The sequence below is a fragment of the Opisthocomus hoazin genome, chromosome 1 (assembly GCF_030867145.1).
Source record: "Opisthocomus hoazin isolate bOpiHoa1 chromosome 1, bOpiHoa1.hap1, whole genome shotgun sequence".
Lineage (NCBI taxonomy): Eukaryota > Metazoa > Chordata > Aves > Opisthocomiformes > Opisthocomidae > Opisthocomus > Opisthocomus hoazin.
Window position 1 is genome coordinate 107444957 of NC_134414.1, and position 15835 is coordinate 107460791.

General features: G+C 46.1%; 1 protein-coding gene across 3 annotated transcripts in view; it reads left to right on the forward strand.

The window, feature by feature from the left end:
* RUNX1 (RUNX family transcription factor 1) overlaps window positions 1–15835 on the forward strand; it is a 170338-nt gene that overhangs the window by 120685 nt on the left and 33818 nt on the right. For all 3 annotated transcript variants that reach the window (XM_075445484.1, XM_075445540.1, XM_075445606.1), the window contains exon 5: window positions 15–119. In XM_075445484.1, the coding sequence (XP_075301599.1) occupies window positions 15–119 (105 nt within the window). The remainder of the gene's footprint in view (window positions 1–14; window positions 120–15835) is intronic.

The window sequence follows — 15835 nt, forward strand, 5'->3', positions numbered from 1 at the left end:
TTTTCCTGTTGCAGGGAAAAGCTTCACACTGACTATCACGGTCTTCACAAATCCACCACAAGTGGCCACATACCACAGAGCCATCAAGATAACTGTGGACGGACCTCGCGAACCCAGAAGTAAGTGAGCTAACGACAGCATTTGCAGAAGGCCAAGATGACGATTTAGGGTGGGGGTTCGTCACCAGCCTCAATGAAACGCAGCAATACCCAATGCATGTGGAGCCATGGGGATGTTTTAAGCCAAGACTGTCCTATGAATGGTTTTAATTATGCCTTCCTGAAGGCATATTTTTCACGGGTGTCCAGCTGATCTAGAATATGACTTGCATTGCATTTCTAAAGTATCTACCCAGGGATGATTTGGATCATATCCAAAAGCTGACAGAAGGGATGCTGGTAAAAGGTGGGCAGCATATACCTTGTACATCGTTTCTTGCCAGTCTTGCCTTTCAAATGTTAAGAGGATTTTAAAGCATTGGAAACCAATATGTCATTGATCTAATTTTTCAAGCTCAACCACCCTGCAAAAATAAATAAATGCTGGAGAGAGCACACCTGGTTGCTGCCTTGTGGAGTTCACTGTACCTCGTGCTGTCGTATAGCTTATGAACGCACCCGTTTTCACTGACAGCCAATCTTTCCTCTTTTTTTTTCCCTTTCCTTTTTTTTAAGAATTAAGTACAGGGAGGAGATGAACGGTTTGATATCTCCAGGGGAATATACCCGTGCCTTCCACGCAGGCGGTTGTTTTGCTGGGGTGGCGAGGGCAGGCTGTGCTGTCTGCAGGGTGAAGCGGAGCGAGGGTGGAGCAGAGCTGCAGGTATAGATGCTTCTGTGGCACATGCGCTGCCTGCTACCAGAGGCAATCGTTAACATCAGTCACTAGCCCAAACGGGGCATTTTCATCTTTTTATCAAAATGCCCTGATGTAAATTGAGGTTTGTGGTTAGCTTCTTGCACTCCTCCCGCACACTTGGCAGAAGTTCTGGCTGTTGCTTAAGTGCAGTTGTCCCAGGAGAAGAGAGCAGCGGGATTCAAACACCCACTAGAGAATGAGACTCGCAGCTCGGGATTGCTTAACTGAGGTGGGGAAGAATGGAAAGGTTTGAAACTTCAGCCAAAATAGCTTAGAAAACTCATGCCTTGCCTATACACTTTCTGCTCGAGCCTTCATTTGTCTGAGTTGCACCATGATTCTGCATGCATTTAGTGGAAAAATCTGACCTATATTTTTTGGATTCGAGGCCGGACTTTAAAACAAATACTGCTGTCAGCGTAAGGCTTCTTATTCAGGTTATTTTTTTTTTTAATTGTGGTTGAATTATCCCTGAAAAATATTCCTGGTGAACCAGGCAGCTGTGCACATAAACAAGATATTTGTACATGCAAGTTCAAGATTTGCATATGCAAATATCTGGGCTTGTTCATAGTTTGCAGACAACAAATAAGCTTTAGTTTTTTGAATATGAGCCTGCTAGAATGGTAAGAAACAAAATCATCCTGCAGGCATGCCTACTGTTTTAAATCAATCCTTCAGTTGGTATAATAGTTAATATTTAATAAGATTCTACATTTTAAAAAGGAAGTAGAGATATAATACATTCTGAAGCAACACACGTATCTTCCCAACTCAAATGTATGTAAAAGCTTCCTTGTAAATAATTTCACTTTGTCGTAGGCAAATCTGCTGCATAGTGGAGGAGGCTTTATGCGTGTCAGGAGAAGAGGTCAGAATTCCCCCCTCAGCAGGAATGCACAGCTCCTTTTATCACTAAATCGTTCAGGACGCAGCGTAGAAGGGATTATGCTCCTTTCATTTGTAAGTGGGCTGCGAAGTCCTTCGGTTTGACTCCTCACCAAGGCTTTCTGAACCGCAGCGGCCGTTGCGATCAGTCTCGTACCTCCTCTCCTCCTTACGCGTTTGACTGAGATACACGTTGGCCTACAGAGACATGCCAGAGGCGTGAAGGAAAAAAGAAGTGGTATCCAGTGCATTCTCCATTCTGAGACAGTTCTGGCGGGTTTGGCCTATATGTTTATTTTTTGTACTCTGGCAACATGGGTGTATCCTATTTTGCATTGGTCCAGTTAGATCAGCTACATGTGTAGCCTGTACAAGAACAGATTGCAGGGCTGCTACCTGGGCAAACTCACATACAAGACAAATCAAAACACTCGCGCTTTGTACTGAAGGGATTTAATATTATATCAGCCTTCTGGTATTCAGACCAGAATCAAAACAAAAACTGGTAGATGAGAGTGTTTCTAGTTCCAGTAATCAATATTTGGGAACGTTCATGCTTACAGATCCATGATTCACTCTCTCGCTTCAGCTAAAGGAATTACAGAAATACTGAAATGTATTTTCTAAGACTTCCCAATTCAAAAGAAATCTGTGGAAGACAGTAATGGGAACAAAATTAGATACTGCCATCTTACAGAAATCCAGAAAAAAACATGCTGAAGCCTAAAACCAACTCCAGCAACAGTCTTTGATTCATTTACTTTATGTTTATAGTGGTTCTCAGACAATCTGAATTCTAGTAAGTGCCTGCATTCTTTGTGAAAAATGCTGGAAGGTAAGGGGCCATTTCTGAGGATGGGGGCCATCTGAGGCAAAAGTCAAAACTTCACACCAGGACAATTTTTAGTGAATTTCACAGGATGTAGAAATACCTTCTTTTTTTTTTTAACCTTTAGATTGATGAACTTAAGAAAAGAAAGATTTTCGTTTGTCTTCATAGAATGTTGGAGCAGGAGCAGTTTCTGGGCCAGAATTAGGTTCTTAAAGCGTTTTTTTTAATGAAAATGGACAGCCTCTTCAAGTAGGCATACTTGGGGACTAAAACTTCGAAAAGCAATACAAAACAGGACTTGAAGCCATTTTTGGAAAAAGGAAGAATACCCAAACCAAAGGCTCCAAATGCAAATATGCAAAGCTCAGAGTTTTTGTCTCCCTGGGGCGTGTGGAGATGTCGCGACAGGTGACAATAATATGGTGTGTATTATCACATGTGCCACCTTCACTCTGCACAAAGGCCTCCAGACTTTGGGTTCTTGCACACCCCATTGTAGATTGGGTCATGGCTATTGTGATGGCCAGATCTTTGCCTAGCAGGACGTTTGCCTATGTAACTACTGGATTTGCATTTACAACTGTAATAATTACCTGTGCGCAGGACATACACCATTGTCGTTTTTTTGCCGTTGAATTTCTGGCTGTGCCTATCCAGATGATACTTCTCATCGAATTGTCATGGCTTGTAGAGAGCGCCAAGGTACTTAAGAATCTGGCTCTTAGTCCACTGCTTTCATTATGTATTTTTCAAATCTCTTTTGAACTTAGCATTTTCATTCTCCAGCTTTGAATAAATGCTTATTTTCAAAACTTTTTATAAAAAGAAATAATACTGCACTGTCAGAGAGAAGGGCAAGATGACCTAACCCATCATTTTCTTCTTCAACTTCTATGATTCTATGATTCATAAAGCAATTCATGTTTTTATGAGCGAAGTCCATGGGGAAAATCATTAGCAGTAACCAGATCAAGAGTAGTGCTCCTGATGAAAATACTTTTGGTTAGGAAACTTGGTAGAAATAGTATGACTCTTAAATTAAATATTTCCCTTAGGCCATTTGACCTACTGTGCATGTCTGCAGAAAAATTAGGTTTTTCTTCTTTTGACTGTTTCTTATTGTTTTTCTTATTGGATTGTTTTAACCTACATAGTTCTGAAATATTCACTAATGGACCAGCTGCCTGAAAATGGCGCAAAATAAAAAGGCTACATGGATTTAGCCCCAGGGGGCCTGAGATGTCCAAGGTTAAGCTGACCATTAGATGTGATTATCCCATGTTGGATGTGTGGTTTTCCCAAATGCTTTTTTGGCATCCTTATATCAAAAGGCTGGATTCTGAGGAGCAGAGAGAGAGATAATAATATTGCTGAGCAGGATTTGAGAAGGAGCTTAAAAAGCTGCTGGCCCAAGAAGTGCGTTTTTAGGAACAGAAATTTCGTTTTGCCTCCTGGCAAAGCTAGCCAGGGGCAGGTACACCTTTGGTCAACCGCAGTTAAGGATGCCCTCCGACCCTGATCCGAAGTGATCCCATCTCACTTTTAAGTTTCAAGGAAAGCCCATGGCCTGTAGCTGTTCTGAAGGAAATCTTCAAATGCCCTCTTGCCCGGCCTGAGGTCTTTTTTAGGGAATCCCCAAGGGCTGGAGGTGGTCAGAGCACCTGACCTTCTCATCCTTTCCCTTGCCCCATCCAACCTTTGCCACAAACCTCAGACTCCCAGAGCAGCTTCTGGGAGGGGAGTCGGCAGAGTCCGCGAGGGGCCAGCATCGCCTGTCCCGTGGCAGAAGTGAAGAAGGCTCTGCACATGTCAGGGTGGGGAGGGATGATTCCTCTGAGGGTCTCCCATCACTCCCACCTTCAGCCTTTCATGCGAGTAAAGCCAGACGGTTCTCCAAAAAACCTTTTAATCTCAATGAGCTGAAATAACACAAAATGCTTCCATTTCTCTCTTGCTTTCTGCTGCAAGTGCTTCCATCTGTTGGCAACTGACACTAACGTGTACCAACAAACAGTTTAGAAACCATGAAAAAATGAACAATCGTGCCATTGGAATAGACCCACCATACAGATTTCAGTGAGGGCTTACCAGGTGCTTCCATTCACCTGGAGACTTACAGTGCCTAAAAGTTACTTAGCAGAAAAGGTGTAAGGGGAAAAGGTGGTGTTTGCAAGTTGGTTGTCCATATAACAGAAATGCAGCTGGGACTCTTTCCTCCTGTGCTAGCAGGAGCTGCGTGCTCCTCAGCACACCACCCTCTCAGTCTCACAACCCAACTTTACTAATCGCTTCTTGAAAAATCTTGGCTAAGGTACTTGCGCCTGAGAGCTTCCAATCTAAATAGATCGTGTACAGACAAAAGAAAGGGATGGGCTGCAAGAGAAGCCGACGACGGTTGTGCGCTGCCGGGTCTGTGCCTGTGTGTTTGCATCCCTGCGTCCTATTGTCTGGGTGACACGGACGTGGGCGGACGAGTGCTTAAATTATGGGTGCACTCTGGGGACTTTTGTAGTTGGCTTGTGCAATGGGTATGTGCAAGCGTGCAGCGGCTGGGGGAAGTTACAAAACATCGCTAGCTCAAATTCACACGACGTGACTCGATGTGTTGCTGTCTCTAAATGGGTGTGGGTAGGTGGGGGATCGCTGTTGGTTTCCTTGCTGCGTGTGTCTCGTCAAAAGTCAGGCAGAGAAGAGTAACTGAATCCATTTAAATAAAATACAGCGGTGTGTTATTGCAAGGGCATGCTTGCAGACTGAAGGAGCTGTTTCTGAACAGGCAGGACAGACCTCGCAGGCGCCCAGCAGCCAGGCCAGCTCCATGGTCCCCCAGAGCGGCCGGGGAACAACAGCCTGAAACATGTGTCCTGCAGTTGGGCGCGTCTCCCCCCACTGTGAGAGCTGTGCATGCCACCAGCCCATTTTTCATAATGAAAGTACACAAAGAGCGAAAAAGCAGAGAGGAGTTTGTCCCTTTGTGACTTGTGTTTTCCAAAGAAAAGTGAAGAGTGAGGGGGAAATCAGCCTGTTTCCATTATGCACGCACTTTCACACAACCACCCCCTGTTACTCCAGTGATGTTGCCCTGGGCCTTCAGGCTTAGCACAGGACCGTAGAGCACAGGAGCACGGTGTAGCACAGGACTACGTGATGCTGGATGTTAAAAGTTTGGCTGCAGAACGGGACCCGAGGTTGCTTGTCTGTACGCACTCAGCTCTGCAGAGCATCCACGGGCACCTCTGCAGCTCTCGGGTCCCCAGTGTCCCAGAAAGACCTCTCTGTGCCCCACACCCTGGCTGCTTGGCAAGCCCCTTCCCCTCTGCGAGGGCATGGTGGAGCAGCCCCCTCGGGGCAAGGATGGTTCTGGGATGGGACTGGCCCCCTCGCAGCGGCTGGCCGGGGGCACAGCACCAGCCCGTTGTCTGAGGTCTCAGAGTCCCCTCGCCTGGCCACCCTGGAGGCTTTCGCTGGCAGCAGGAACCTGAAGCAAAGCCCCTGCTCTTAAGCAGTCAGTTTCAGACTGGAAATCACACAGACAGACTGGCAGGCACGCTGCCCGTCAGCTGGAAAGCGCACTAAAAGCAAAGACCAGTGGCTGCTGCAACTAACCCGGTGCAAAGACTCCTCGGTGCAGGCAAGGTGCGGGCAAGACCTGCCTCGCGTGGACTTTAACTGGCTATCAGCTACCCGTAGCTCCTAAAAACAGTGCTGGTTGTCCTCCATCAGATGTGCAAAGGATTGTGAAATTTCTGTGAGTGCTTGGCACTCCCTGGTGTAACAGGGATAGGGGGGATCCTTGCTGTCCTGCTCAATAGGTAGGACCTCGAGAGGTTTTTAATACCAGCGCCCTTGAGGTTTCATGGTGCAGATGCGTCTTTTCCATCTGGAAAAGATGTAACAGGTTTATTTTCCCTGGCATCTATCAGCCCCACTGCTGAGTCCGTTAGAAGAGTTGACGTTGGGTAACAGGAGGCAGGGAATTCACCTTTTTAGTTCAGTAAAATTACCAAATACGTGCAGCATGTAATCTTGTGTCAAGGTTGCTTTTCTGCGAGTGCGTTAGCTCATACGTATTTACTCGGCTAGTTATTCAGCAGTTTTCTTAGAGGTACGCAGAGTGTTGACAAGAGAAGTTCCTTCCTCACGTAAAGCAGGTAAACAGGAAACCAGAGCTGCCATGGTGTGGGCTAGGGATGGTGGTAAGACTGGCCCAGTCCTACAGAAATTATCTCAACTCCTTTTTTGAGTCACTATCCCACACAACTCTTCTCCCCTCCGCCCCCCTTGAATTAGTGTGATTTTAGATTGAGAACAGGTAGGTAGTTATTTATGATTTCTTTCACTTTTTTCATCTTTGTCAACCTTTTTTTTTTTTTGCACTTTGTTATTCTATCACCTCGTGGTTGAATGGCTACAAAGACTACAGTGAATACTTTTAAATGTTTATCTATATTTGCATGGTGGGATTTTCAAAGGCTATACAGCCTTTGTCTAGCTCTGCTGAAATCAGTGGGCAAATACTCTGTAACTGTGACAAAAACAGAATTAGGGGAATGTATATTACTTCTGCAAATGCTTCTTAAGCAGTCAGTAGGTCTGATTTTCTTTTGTCAACTGCACTTACCTGCAAAGATTTTGTAGCTGCTAAGATTGGTGAAGAAGTCTTCGGGGGGCAGCATTTTCTGTAAAAATATGAAAAAAGACTGTAGACATGCCACTTGTAGTGTGTGTGTATACGTAAAGCATTAATATGCAGCACCCTGGGACGCAGACTGGCCATAGGAGATGTGACTATACTCTGGTCGCCACTGAAGACGCTGCTTCGCTGATATGCCAAATATCTTTCCAGTGAAGTTAGCTGGTGGAGCTCTGAATCAAAGATTTCTGAGTCTGGTCCTTCAACCATCATGCTTCTTCAGCAAGGATGGACTTTTGAATGACAGTCATTAAACGTGAATGAACAAAAGGTTTGTGGTGGCTGCTGGGGCTTTGCATGAACGGGGGAAGGATGGACTTGTAGCTCAAACCCCATGTTGCACCTGCCTACTGTGGGTTTAAGGGTGTCGTATAGCCCCTACCCTTCCTAGAAGGAGGTTAGCTAGCAAAGCTGGGCTCTTGGAGGATTGGTCAACAATCCCCATGTCCCCTCTGAGGTTCACCACCGCATACCAACCACACTGCTGGCAGATAAGAAAGTTTCCTGCAGGGACGGGCTGGAGGGCAGCAGGACCCGACTGCACAAAACCTATGCAACCTGCTTCCTTCACCCTGCTCTCCACAGGAGCGGGAACAGAGAGGGCTTACTCCTCCTCAGGCTCCTCAGGGACCTGGGAGAAGTGGGAGGGAAACTTTCACCTTGTCTGGAGTAGTCAGACACTCCCATTTGCCAAACAAGCTTTTGGCAGTGCAGGATCTACTCATGGGTTTACCAAAACAACACATGTCCAAGAGAAAGGCTGGATGGAGCTGTGCGGCACTTCCAGTGAACAGGCCTATCTTTTTCTTGGAATATAACTGGAAGGGGTGAAAATCCATCTGCGCTGCCGTCCCTCCCAGCTTCACCTGCCCTGGATTATCAGAAGGTGCAGCAGTTTCCTCCTTGCAGGCCCACACCAAAACACTGCAGGCTTTTCTTTTGCTTCATCCCCTGTCACCTGTTGTGAAGAATGTAAAAAGGACTTCTGCTCTGCATCTCCATTTGTGCCCTTGCTCTTCACTTGTCCGCTGCAATTGGGAATTGTAATGAGTAAATGCATCTTCTATTAGTGTTAATGATACATCTTGGACAGACTGTTCCTATGTCAGTGCTGCATGGGTCTGTGCAAAGCGTGAGGCAGAGCAATGCTTGGGAAAGGCCATCCCAACCCTGCTTCTGAATCGTCAGAGAAGGACTTGTCTGTTGTATGAGGGCACGACGTGCTTGCTAATAACTGAAACACATCCTAACGAGAAGGAAGGATGGAAACATCTTGCTTGTCTTCTTTAATCATGGAACAGATAAGGAACAACCTGTAAGAATGGGGGGAGACACAAGAAAGAATTTAGCCAGCCATAAATGAAAAGTTGATATATTTCTGTTTGTTTTTTTTCAATAGCGCCTGACCTTTATTATTCCCTTGCAGAGTGTTGTAGTTTGAGTCCATTAAGCACGATGTGCACCAGGCCGTCTTCTCAAGGCTGACCAGTCCAGAAAAGCCAGGCTGTGTCATAACCTTAGCATATAAAGCTGCAGAAAAATCTAGGCGACAGTGTTGATTTAATTATTAAGGATTCTGTTTGTCTGAGTCTGTCTGTCTCTCCTACCTACACCCTGCATTATGGGCTGCTCTTCATTACCTGCTCTACCTATCTTCGCAATCTAGCCGCAAACAGTTTTGGTTGACCACACCACTTCCCTCTTGAAAGTTAATACTGTTTGACTCATTCTGTACTGCTAACACCAAGCCAAAGAAAACAAGCCAAAGAATAACCTGCTTGTATGCAGTTTGGAAACTTCTCAGAGGCCCTGCTTTCAAAATGCTATACAGTAGCTTACTATATCTCTCTGCAGCTGCAAAGAAAATGAGGAAAGCAAAAAATGGTTCAAGAACCTAAAATAAAGACTAGGCAGAACCACATGAAATTTATGAGCTTTCAGTGAACTGCAGTCGTGTGTAGGCACAATGGAGCATCAGTACAGAGGAGGGACTGCTTAATAACCTACAGATTAAAATATCCAAACTCATTTCTTTGGAAAAACAGGTATTTACTACTATTGTGCAGAAACATCAGTCATCAGACTTGGCAAAAGCAAAGGTCTCTAGTTCAAGGGAAGCGCGTACCCTGGATATATACTTTTTTTGGACAGGAGCAAAGTTTTTTATAAGTTGTCAAAGCCTGAATGGTCAGTATCCACGGGGAGTAAGTTTACTTTTGTGTTGCCAGATTCCCCTGGTTTACATAAACAGCGAGCCACAGGACTTGACCTTTAAGTTGCAGGTCCGTTGTTCAACACTGTCTGAGGCTGGATGATGGAGACCTTTCACTAACTAGAGATATTTCAGTGGGCCGATGAGATGGGTTTCTGTCTAAGCTGTTTCTCTGACCTCCAATACTATGATGTTTGTGCAACCTACTTTCCCATTCCTTTGTCCTCTCGCAGGCACTGCAAAGGTGGCAAATGCTATCACCCCTTGCTTTTCCCACTCAAGCTGAGGGAGGGGGTCTAGATTCACCCCACCTAAGCTTACACATTTGATTAAGGTGCCTGAATCAGGACCCTGGTCCCCTGTGTTCAGCAGAGAGGCAAGCTTCTCCCAAGGGCTGCTCAAATGGTAGCTCAGTCCTTGCTGCTTGAGCCTTGTTTTTGTGCAGCTTTTCTTTGGACAGAGGTGTCTTTTTGTGCCTGTATTTTTCTTGGTTGCTTGCTGAGCTGTTGGTTGGCTGGTCGTGCCTCATTCTGCACCTACTGTCTCATACATATCTTCAACTATGATGTCTCAGCCCATGGCTGGAGGGTATTCTTATGGAGGTTTGTATGTGTGGGAAGATGCAAACTATAAAGAAACAAAAGACGCTTTTGGCAATGTGATGCTTAAGTTGGGAGTCATTCAAACTTTGTCAAGGAGTCAGGATCTTTAAAGTGTATACGTTGACATGGGGGAAAGGGAAAAGAAAGCAAAGGTTGTAATTTTGCAGACTAATTTAACTTTCATGAACAACTTCTTCCCTCCAAACTCCTGGGGGTGAACCCACAGAATAATTGCATCGCAATGACAGAAATAGAGGACACACATATGTCAGACTCATCAGAAGTTTTGGTGGATCCATGGTGAGCAAAATAATTGTGTTTTAAGTGGAAATACGTTTGTGCATTGCTATTTGTTAGTGCAGCACAGGCCTCACCAGCAGAGCTGGGGGGAGAGGAAGCATGTTTCCCGCCTTGCAAAAACTGTCAAGATTGCTTTTTCTGGCTGTGGTACCTCCGGGTAAGCAAGAAGTTTTTCATACGTTCGTCTTGAGGCAGGAAGAGAGCTGGAGGGACCCAGCCCAGAGGAGCCTGTGCTCTCGCAGTCAGCATGCTGGCTGGAGCGAGGGAGACCCACAGCCTCCGCTCGTCCCTTTTCCTGGGGACATTCCCAGCTGGAGCTACCCCGACATAGCTGGATAGTGAATCAGTGGAAAAAAAGGTCTCTCAGCCTGCAATTACGGCACTCAGCTGGAAAACAGAAAACTGGGGGTTGTTTTCTAGAATAGACCAGGCAAGAGGGGCTTGATCTGGACTCTCCTGCCTGCTCTTGTTTGTTACAGGGCAGGACTCCCTCTCATCGCAAATTTTGCTCTACCTATAGCATCTGTTTGTGTGGGTTTTTTAAAAAGCACTGATCTAAAAAAGAAGAGGTAAGAAAAAATTATTGCTAAAATATGGTTTAATTACTGTTAAAACACTCAGGAAAAAAAAAATGCACCAGCTGCTCAGGGCGCATGTCGTTACAGGAGAGCGACTAACCCCCCCAGCAGAGGTGCAAGAAGCTACCTGGGGTTTCCCCAGGCAAAGCAGGGAGTTACCAGAGAGCAGGGAACCTGCTGTGTAAATCTGTGTTCGCCTTGTTGGTATCACTGGACACTTGCTCAACACACAGCCAAATTGGATCACTTCATGGAAAAATTAAATACTCAGCAAAGGGTCCCACCTGAAATGTCTCGTATGTCTGCAGTTACTCCGAGTAGAAAGCAGATTTTTCCACAGAGACAGAATCACAGAATCACAAAATGGTAGGGGTTGGAAGGGACCTCTGTTGGTCATCTAGTCCAACCCTCCTGCCGAAGCAGGGTCCCCTACAGGAGGTTGTAGAGGACCTTGTCCAGGCGGGTCTTGAATATCTCCAGAGAAGGAGACTCCACAACCTCCCTGGCAGCCTGTTCCAGTGCTCCGACACAGAAAAGTTGAGGTTTGCCAAGGAGCTGATAGGAGAATTGTATCTGCAAGGGCTTCCTAGTGTCAGTCTGCCCATGCTTGGCGTTGCTCAGCATTCAGCTTCTGAAGGGTGGCTGGATGTCAGCGTGGTCATCGAGTCGCATAATATCCTGCCTCATTCACACGCTTCCCAGCACCTCATGCCTACGGTCAGGTCGGGTGTGATGACCAACACTGATTCTGCTGGTAATTACAGACACAGCATGAAAACATTTAGCATAATATCCTGTCTACCATGATGTTCTTTCTGTCTGGAAAGAAGGCTTGCGTTGTACAGTGCTTAAAGAAAACAGCAAAAATATGTAATTGCTGATGAGTCTACTCGAAGCTCTGACTACCATCACCATTTTTTTTTCCTCACCACAGCAATAATATTTTTAACTGAGGAAGGAGAATAAAATCCTACAGTGTGTCTAATTCCACTTTTAGGAACTTTCACATTATATTTTTAACACTGTACAAGAGGTTGATGAGCTCTGACGCTGTCCTGTACTGATCCTTCTAATGCCTGTGTGCGGTATAAGCGTTTCCCAAGTAATGGAGGCTGGGGAGGAAACCACTCTGCAGATTGGTTTTATTTTCAAGTGTGATTTCCTAGAGCCCCGGGGGCTCCCGTGTAACCATGGTTAGTGCCTTACACTAAGCATGTGCATACATCTCTGCAAGATCAGGTCGGGTCTGTTTGAAAATACAGCAAACAGCGTCCTAGAAAAGTTGTACTACTTGCTCCTTCTGTGCGGATAGGAAATCAGGGAAACAGAGTGTTCAAAGTATTTTATATCTGGGATATTTAGCACATAGAAAAATACTACTGGTTTATGCACTTAAGGCACTATTTCTATTATAGCAAAAAAATGCGTTTTTTGTGAGCAGGATAGCTGATTTTCAAGCATTTGCATTTCCCAGCTTGGTAGTAATATAGAAGCTCTATACTTTAATTCACTTCTGTTTACAAGAATATATCAATTTTTGCACTACTGTGCTCAGTTCTGAGAATAATGTGAAAGAGTATATTTTCTTCTCATCCTTCACTATGTACAAAATAATTGGATTTATTTTAGCTGCATGGCAGAAAATGATGTTTACCACTTTATTAGCCAGACACAATGACACATGGCTTATTTTCTACCCCACTAGAGCTGGAGCCAAACCAAAGCTGTGAACACAAACAGCCCTGAAAAGAGGAGATGCTTGGATCAAGGTCCAACACAGTTCCAAAGCAGCCAGCTTTCGTTAAACCAAAGCATCAGGTCTCATCAGTCACTCCCTACTTCAGCAACATCTGGCCAGATGCTGTATTTTCCTGTGTATAATGCACTTTTTGAGTGTAAAAAGTTTCCATTTCCACCTGGGAAAAGGGGGGGCAGGGAAGAAGGGAGGAGGTATTCTGCTCCCCTCAGGGACAAAGGGCTCCGCTCAATTAAACTCCCCTTATACTATCTCCACTCAAGTACAACCTACTGATTTGGGGCAGAAAACTTGTGGATAACACACACAAAAACCTGTGGCGTCTCTGCTCGGGTCTGCCTCTGGCCGGGACGCTAGCAGCCGTGAGCTGGTGGGTCTCCGTCAGATACCTGGTCCCCCAAGCCCGAATCTTTTGCGATCATCAGTACCTCCCTGTGCACCGGCTCCATGTAGTCTGATTTGTGAGTGAATGAGAGCAAGCAACGGAAGGGTGTACTCGTCCTATGACTTGATTAAAAGAGAAGAAAAATGTCCATTAATCCATTCCAGCAGTGTTTACTTGTAAAACCATCCTGGGTTCCCACAGGAATTCCAGTAGCTTCAGCTGGCAGAAAGAGAGTAGCGACGCCTTTCCTTAGCCTTTGTTTTACCTGCTTCTCTCCCGACAAACCTGAAAGACATCTAGTGACACTTTTAAAAGTTAGATTAAAAGGAAGGCAGTGGGAGACCTGTTCATTTTTCTGCACCTGGAGGCAGCCTGGCATCTCCATGGGGCCAGCTGTGGTGTGAAACCCAGACCCAGCAACCATTCCCAATGAGTGCCCAATGTGCACAAACACCAGGGCTGCCGAGGCACTTTGTTCTTCTTGTTTCCACATCCAGAGACTCAACCAGATGGCTGCAGGCCAAACTGAGTGCTCCACAGTCTCTTAAAGTCTATAAAATGGCATTTCCCTCCCATTAAGAGGGAAAGCACTTTCATGTTGCGTTGCTGTAAAAGTATCGGGAAAGCTAATGTTTTCTCTGCTGTCTTTGCTTAATATTCTGTGCAAAAAAAATTCACCTGGCCTCACTGAGACAGTATTTGAAATGGATAATTTAAAAAAATATCCAAAACGCCCCAGAAGCTGTGTTTTAGCCTAGCAGGTGGGATGTCCTATTTACTCCAGTGTCCCAAACAGTGATCCTGCAACCCAAGGGAAAAAGATGCTGCCCTTTTCTTTCCTCTGCTAGTACTTGCGAATTGATGCTTGACACAAAGTATGAGGATGTGGGGAGGGAAAGAGGTCAGCAGTTCCATCTCGTGGCAAGCCATCTGTCTCCGGGAGCTCTGGGCCAAGGCCTTCTTCATTCAGCAGCTGGATGTTTGGTTGACTTCCATGAAGGCCCATCTGATTTGCAAAAGTTTTGTGGCAGATCCTGGTGGCCAAACCGCCGGCTCAGTAGAGCCGCACTGGTTTCCAAGCGCCTTCCTGCTGCTCCCTTTCATGGTGCATCACGCTGCTCTCCTGAGGAGGGGAAGCCTGGGCTTGCGGTCACCGCGCTGAGCTGGGAGGAGAGCATCTGCCATAGGGTCACTGCCTGACCACGGGCAAGTCGCCTCATTTCTCTGTCATTCAGTTTTCCACCTATAAAAGGGGGATAATAATAGTCCTAGCCTTTACAGGGGTGAGCTGAGGATAACTTGCCTGCTCTTTAAGCAAGGTGTTTAGAGGGTAACTTCAAAGTAAAGCTAATAAATACGAATATACAAGTCACCCTAGTAAAGCTCTGCCCGTGCATTTATAGTGGCTTGGGAAAACCCTTTATATTTGTTACATTTTTCTGACACAGTCGTTCTTTCCTGCTACAGACCTTCATGCAAAACAGGTTCTGTGCTGCTACCTTCAGCAGTCAGCAAGGGACAAAAGGTGAAATAGCTCTTCTGGTTGCGGGGGCCGGAAGAGCCACTTTCGGAGCTACATCTTGAGGAGACAGTTGCCTGACATTGTTTCTAGGTAGTTGCCACCAAAAATTACAACATATGGACGAAAACAACTTCAGAGTTCCCCTCAGAAGGAACCTACTGGCGCTGGTCTTCCCTCCCTGAATGAATCGACATGAGTGGGATTCCCAGAAGCGCAAGGGATGAGGCAGTTCTCAGGTTCAGCAGGGTGATCTGGGGCACGGGGGCATCCAGGAGCTTTGCTTGGTGGATGGGCGGTGGAGACCTGCAGAGTTGCTCCCGCCAGCTCAGAGGGAGCTGGCCTGGGAACGGGGTGCCCGTGGTGACCTCAGGAGGATGCTGCACCTGGGTTGATTTGCCTTGCTTGTTGCCTGCGAGCTGGGTTGTGCAGAGCAAGCTTGGGATTGTCTGCCCTGCCCATCATTGTGCCAGCTCGACACAAATTTAGTGCCTGAGCTAGATTCAAAGGGGAAAGTTAATTTTTGCCTCACCGGCCCCAGTGCAGCCCTTGTGCTGCTGGCTTCAGAGGAACCCGCTCACCTCCGTGTGAGGCTGCTCGCGCACCAGCTGGGCTGCCGGGACGCTTGGATTCGTGCCGGACAGGCAAAACTCCGGATGCCGGGAGGGCAGCACCGGGGAGGTAGGAGGAGAAAGCAGGGTAGCAGGAGGTCAGACTTGGCGTCGGTGCACTCACTTAAAAGCAGAAGTTGTCTGAGCGGAATTTGAAATTAGGAATAAATTACATTAGGGGGGATGGATTTGGAAGGACCTGGCTCTTGGCTCTGTAAGCCGTGGGTTCAGCCTGCCAAAGCTTAAAATAATCCACGTGTGAGGTATTTTACACATCTTGTATGACTTCACGTGTTTGGTCCAGTGTTAGAAGCCCAAGGCTTGAGGCAGCGTCCAGCTTTGCACTGCTGACAAATGAAGCATTTGCTCTTGACCAACCAGAATGTCAGATAAAAGTCTTTTTCATCTTTCTTGTCTTCTCCCCTCCTTTTTCTTTTTTTTTATTTAGAAGCCTTAATGGGACTCTTTAATGATGAAACCACTACTATATAATGTCTTTTTATATTTTAATTCCCCCCCCCCTTGGGATAATTTACAGCACAGTGTGGAATCTGAGACAGTTCAAGCTGTGCCAAAGGGCCTGGCAACAGGAAGAAATGCC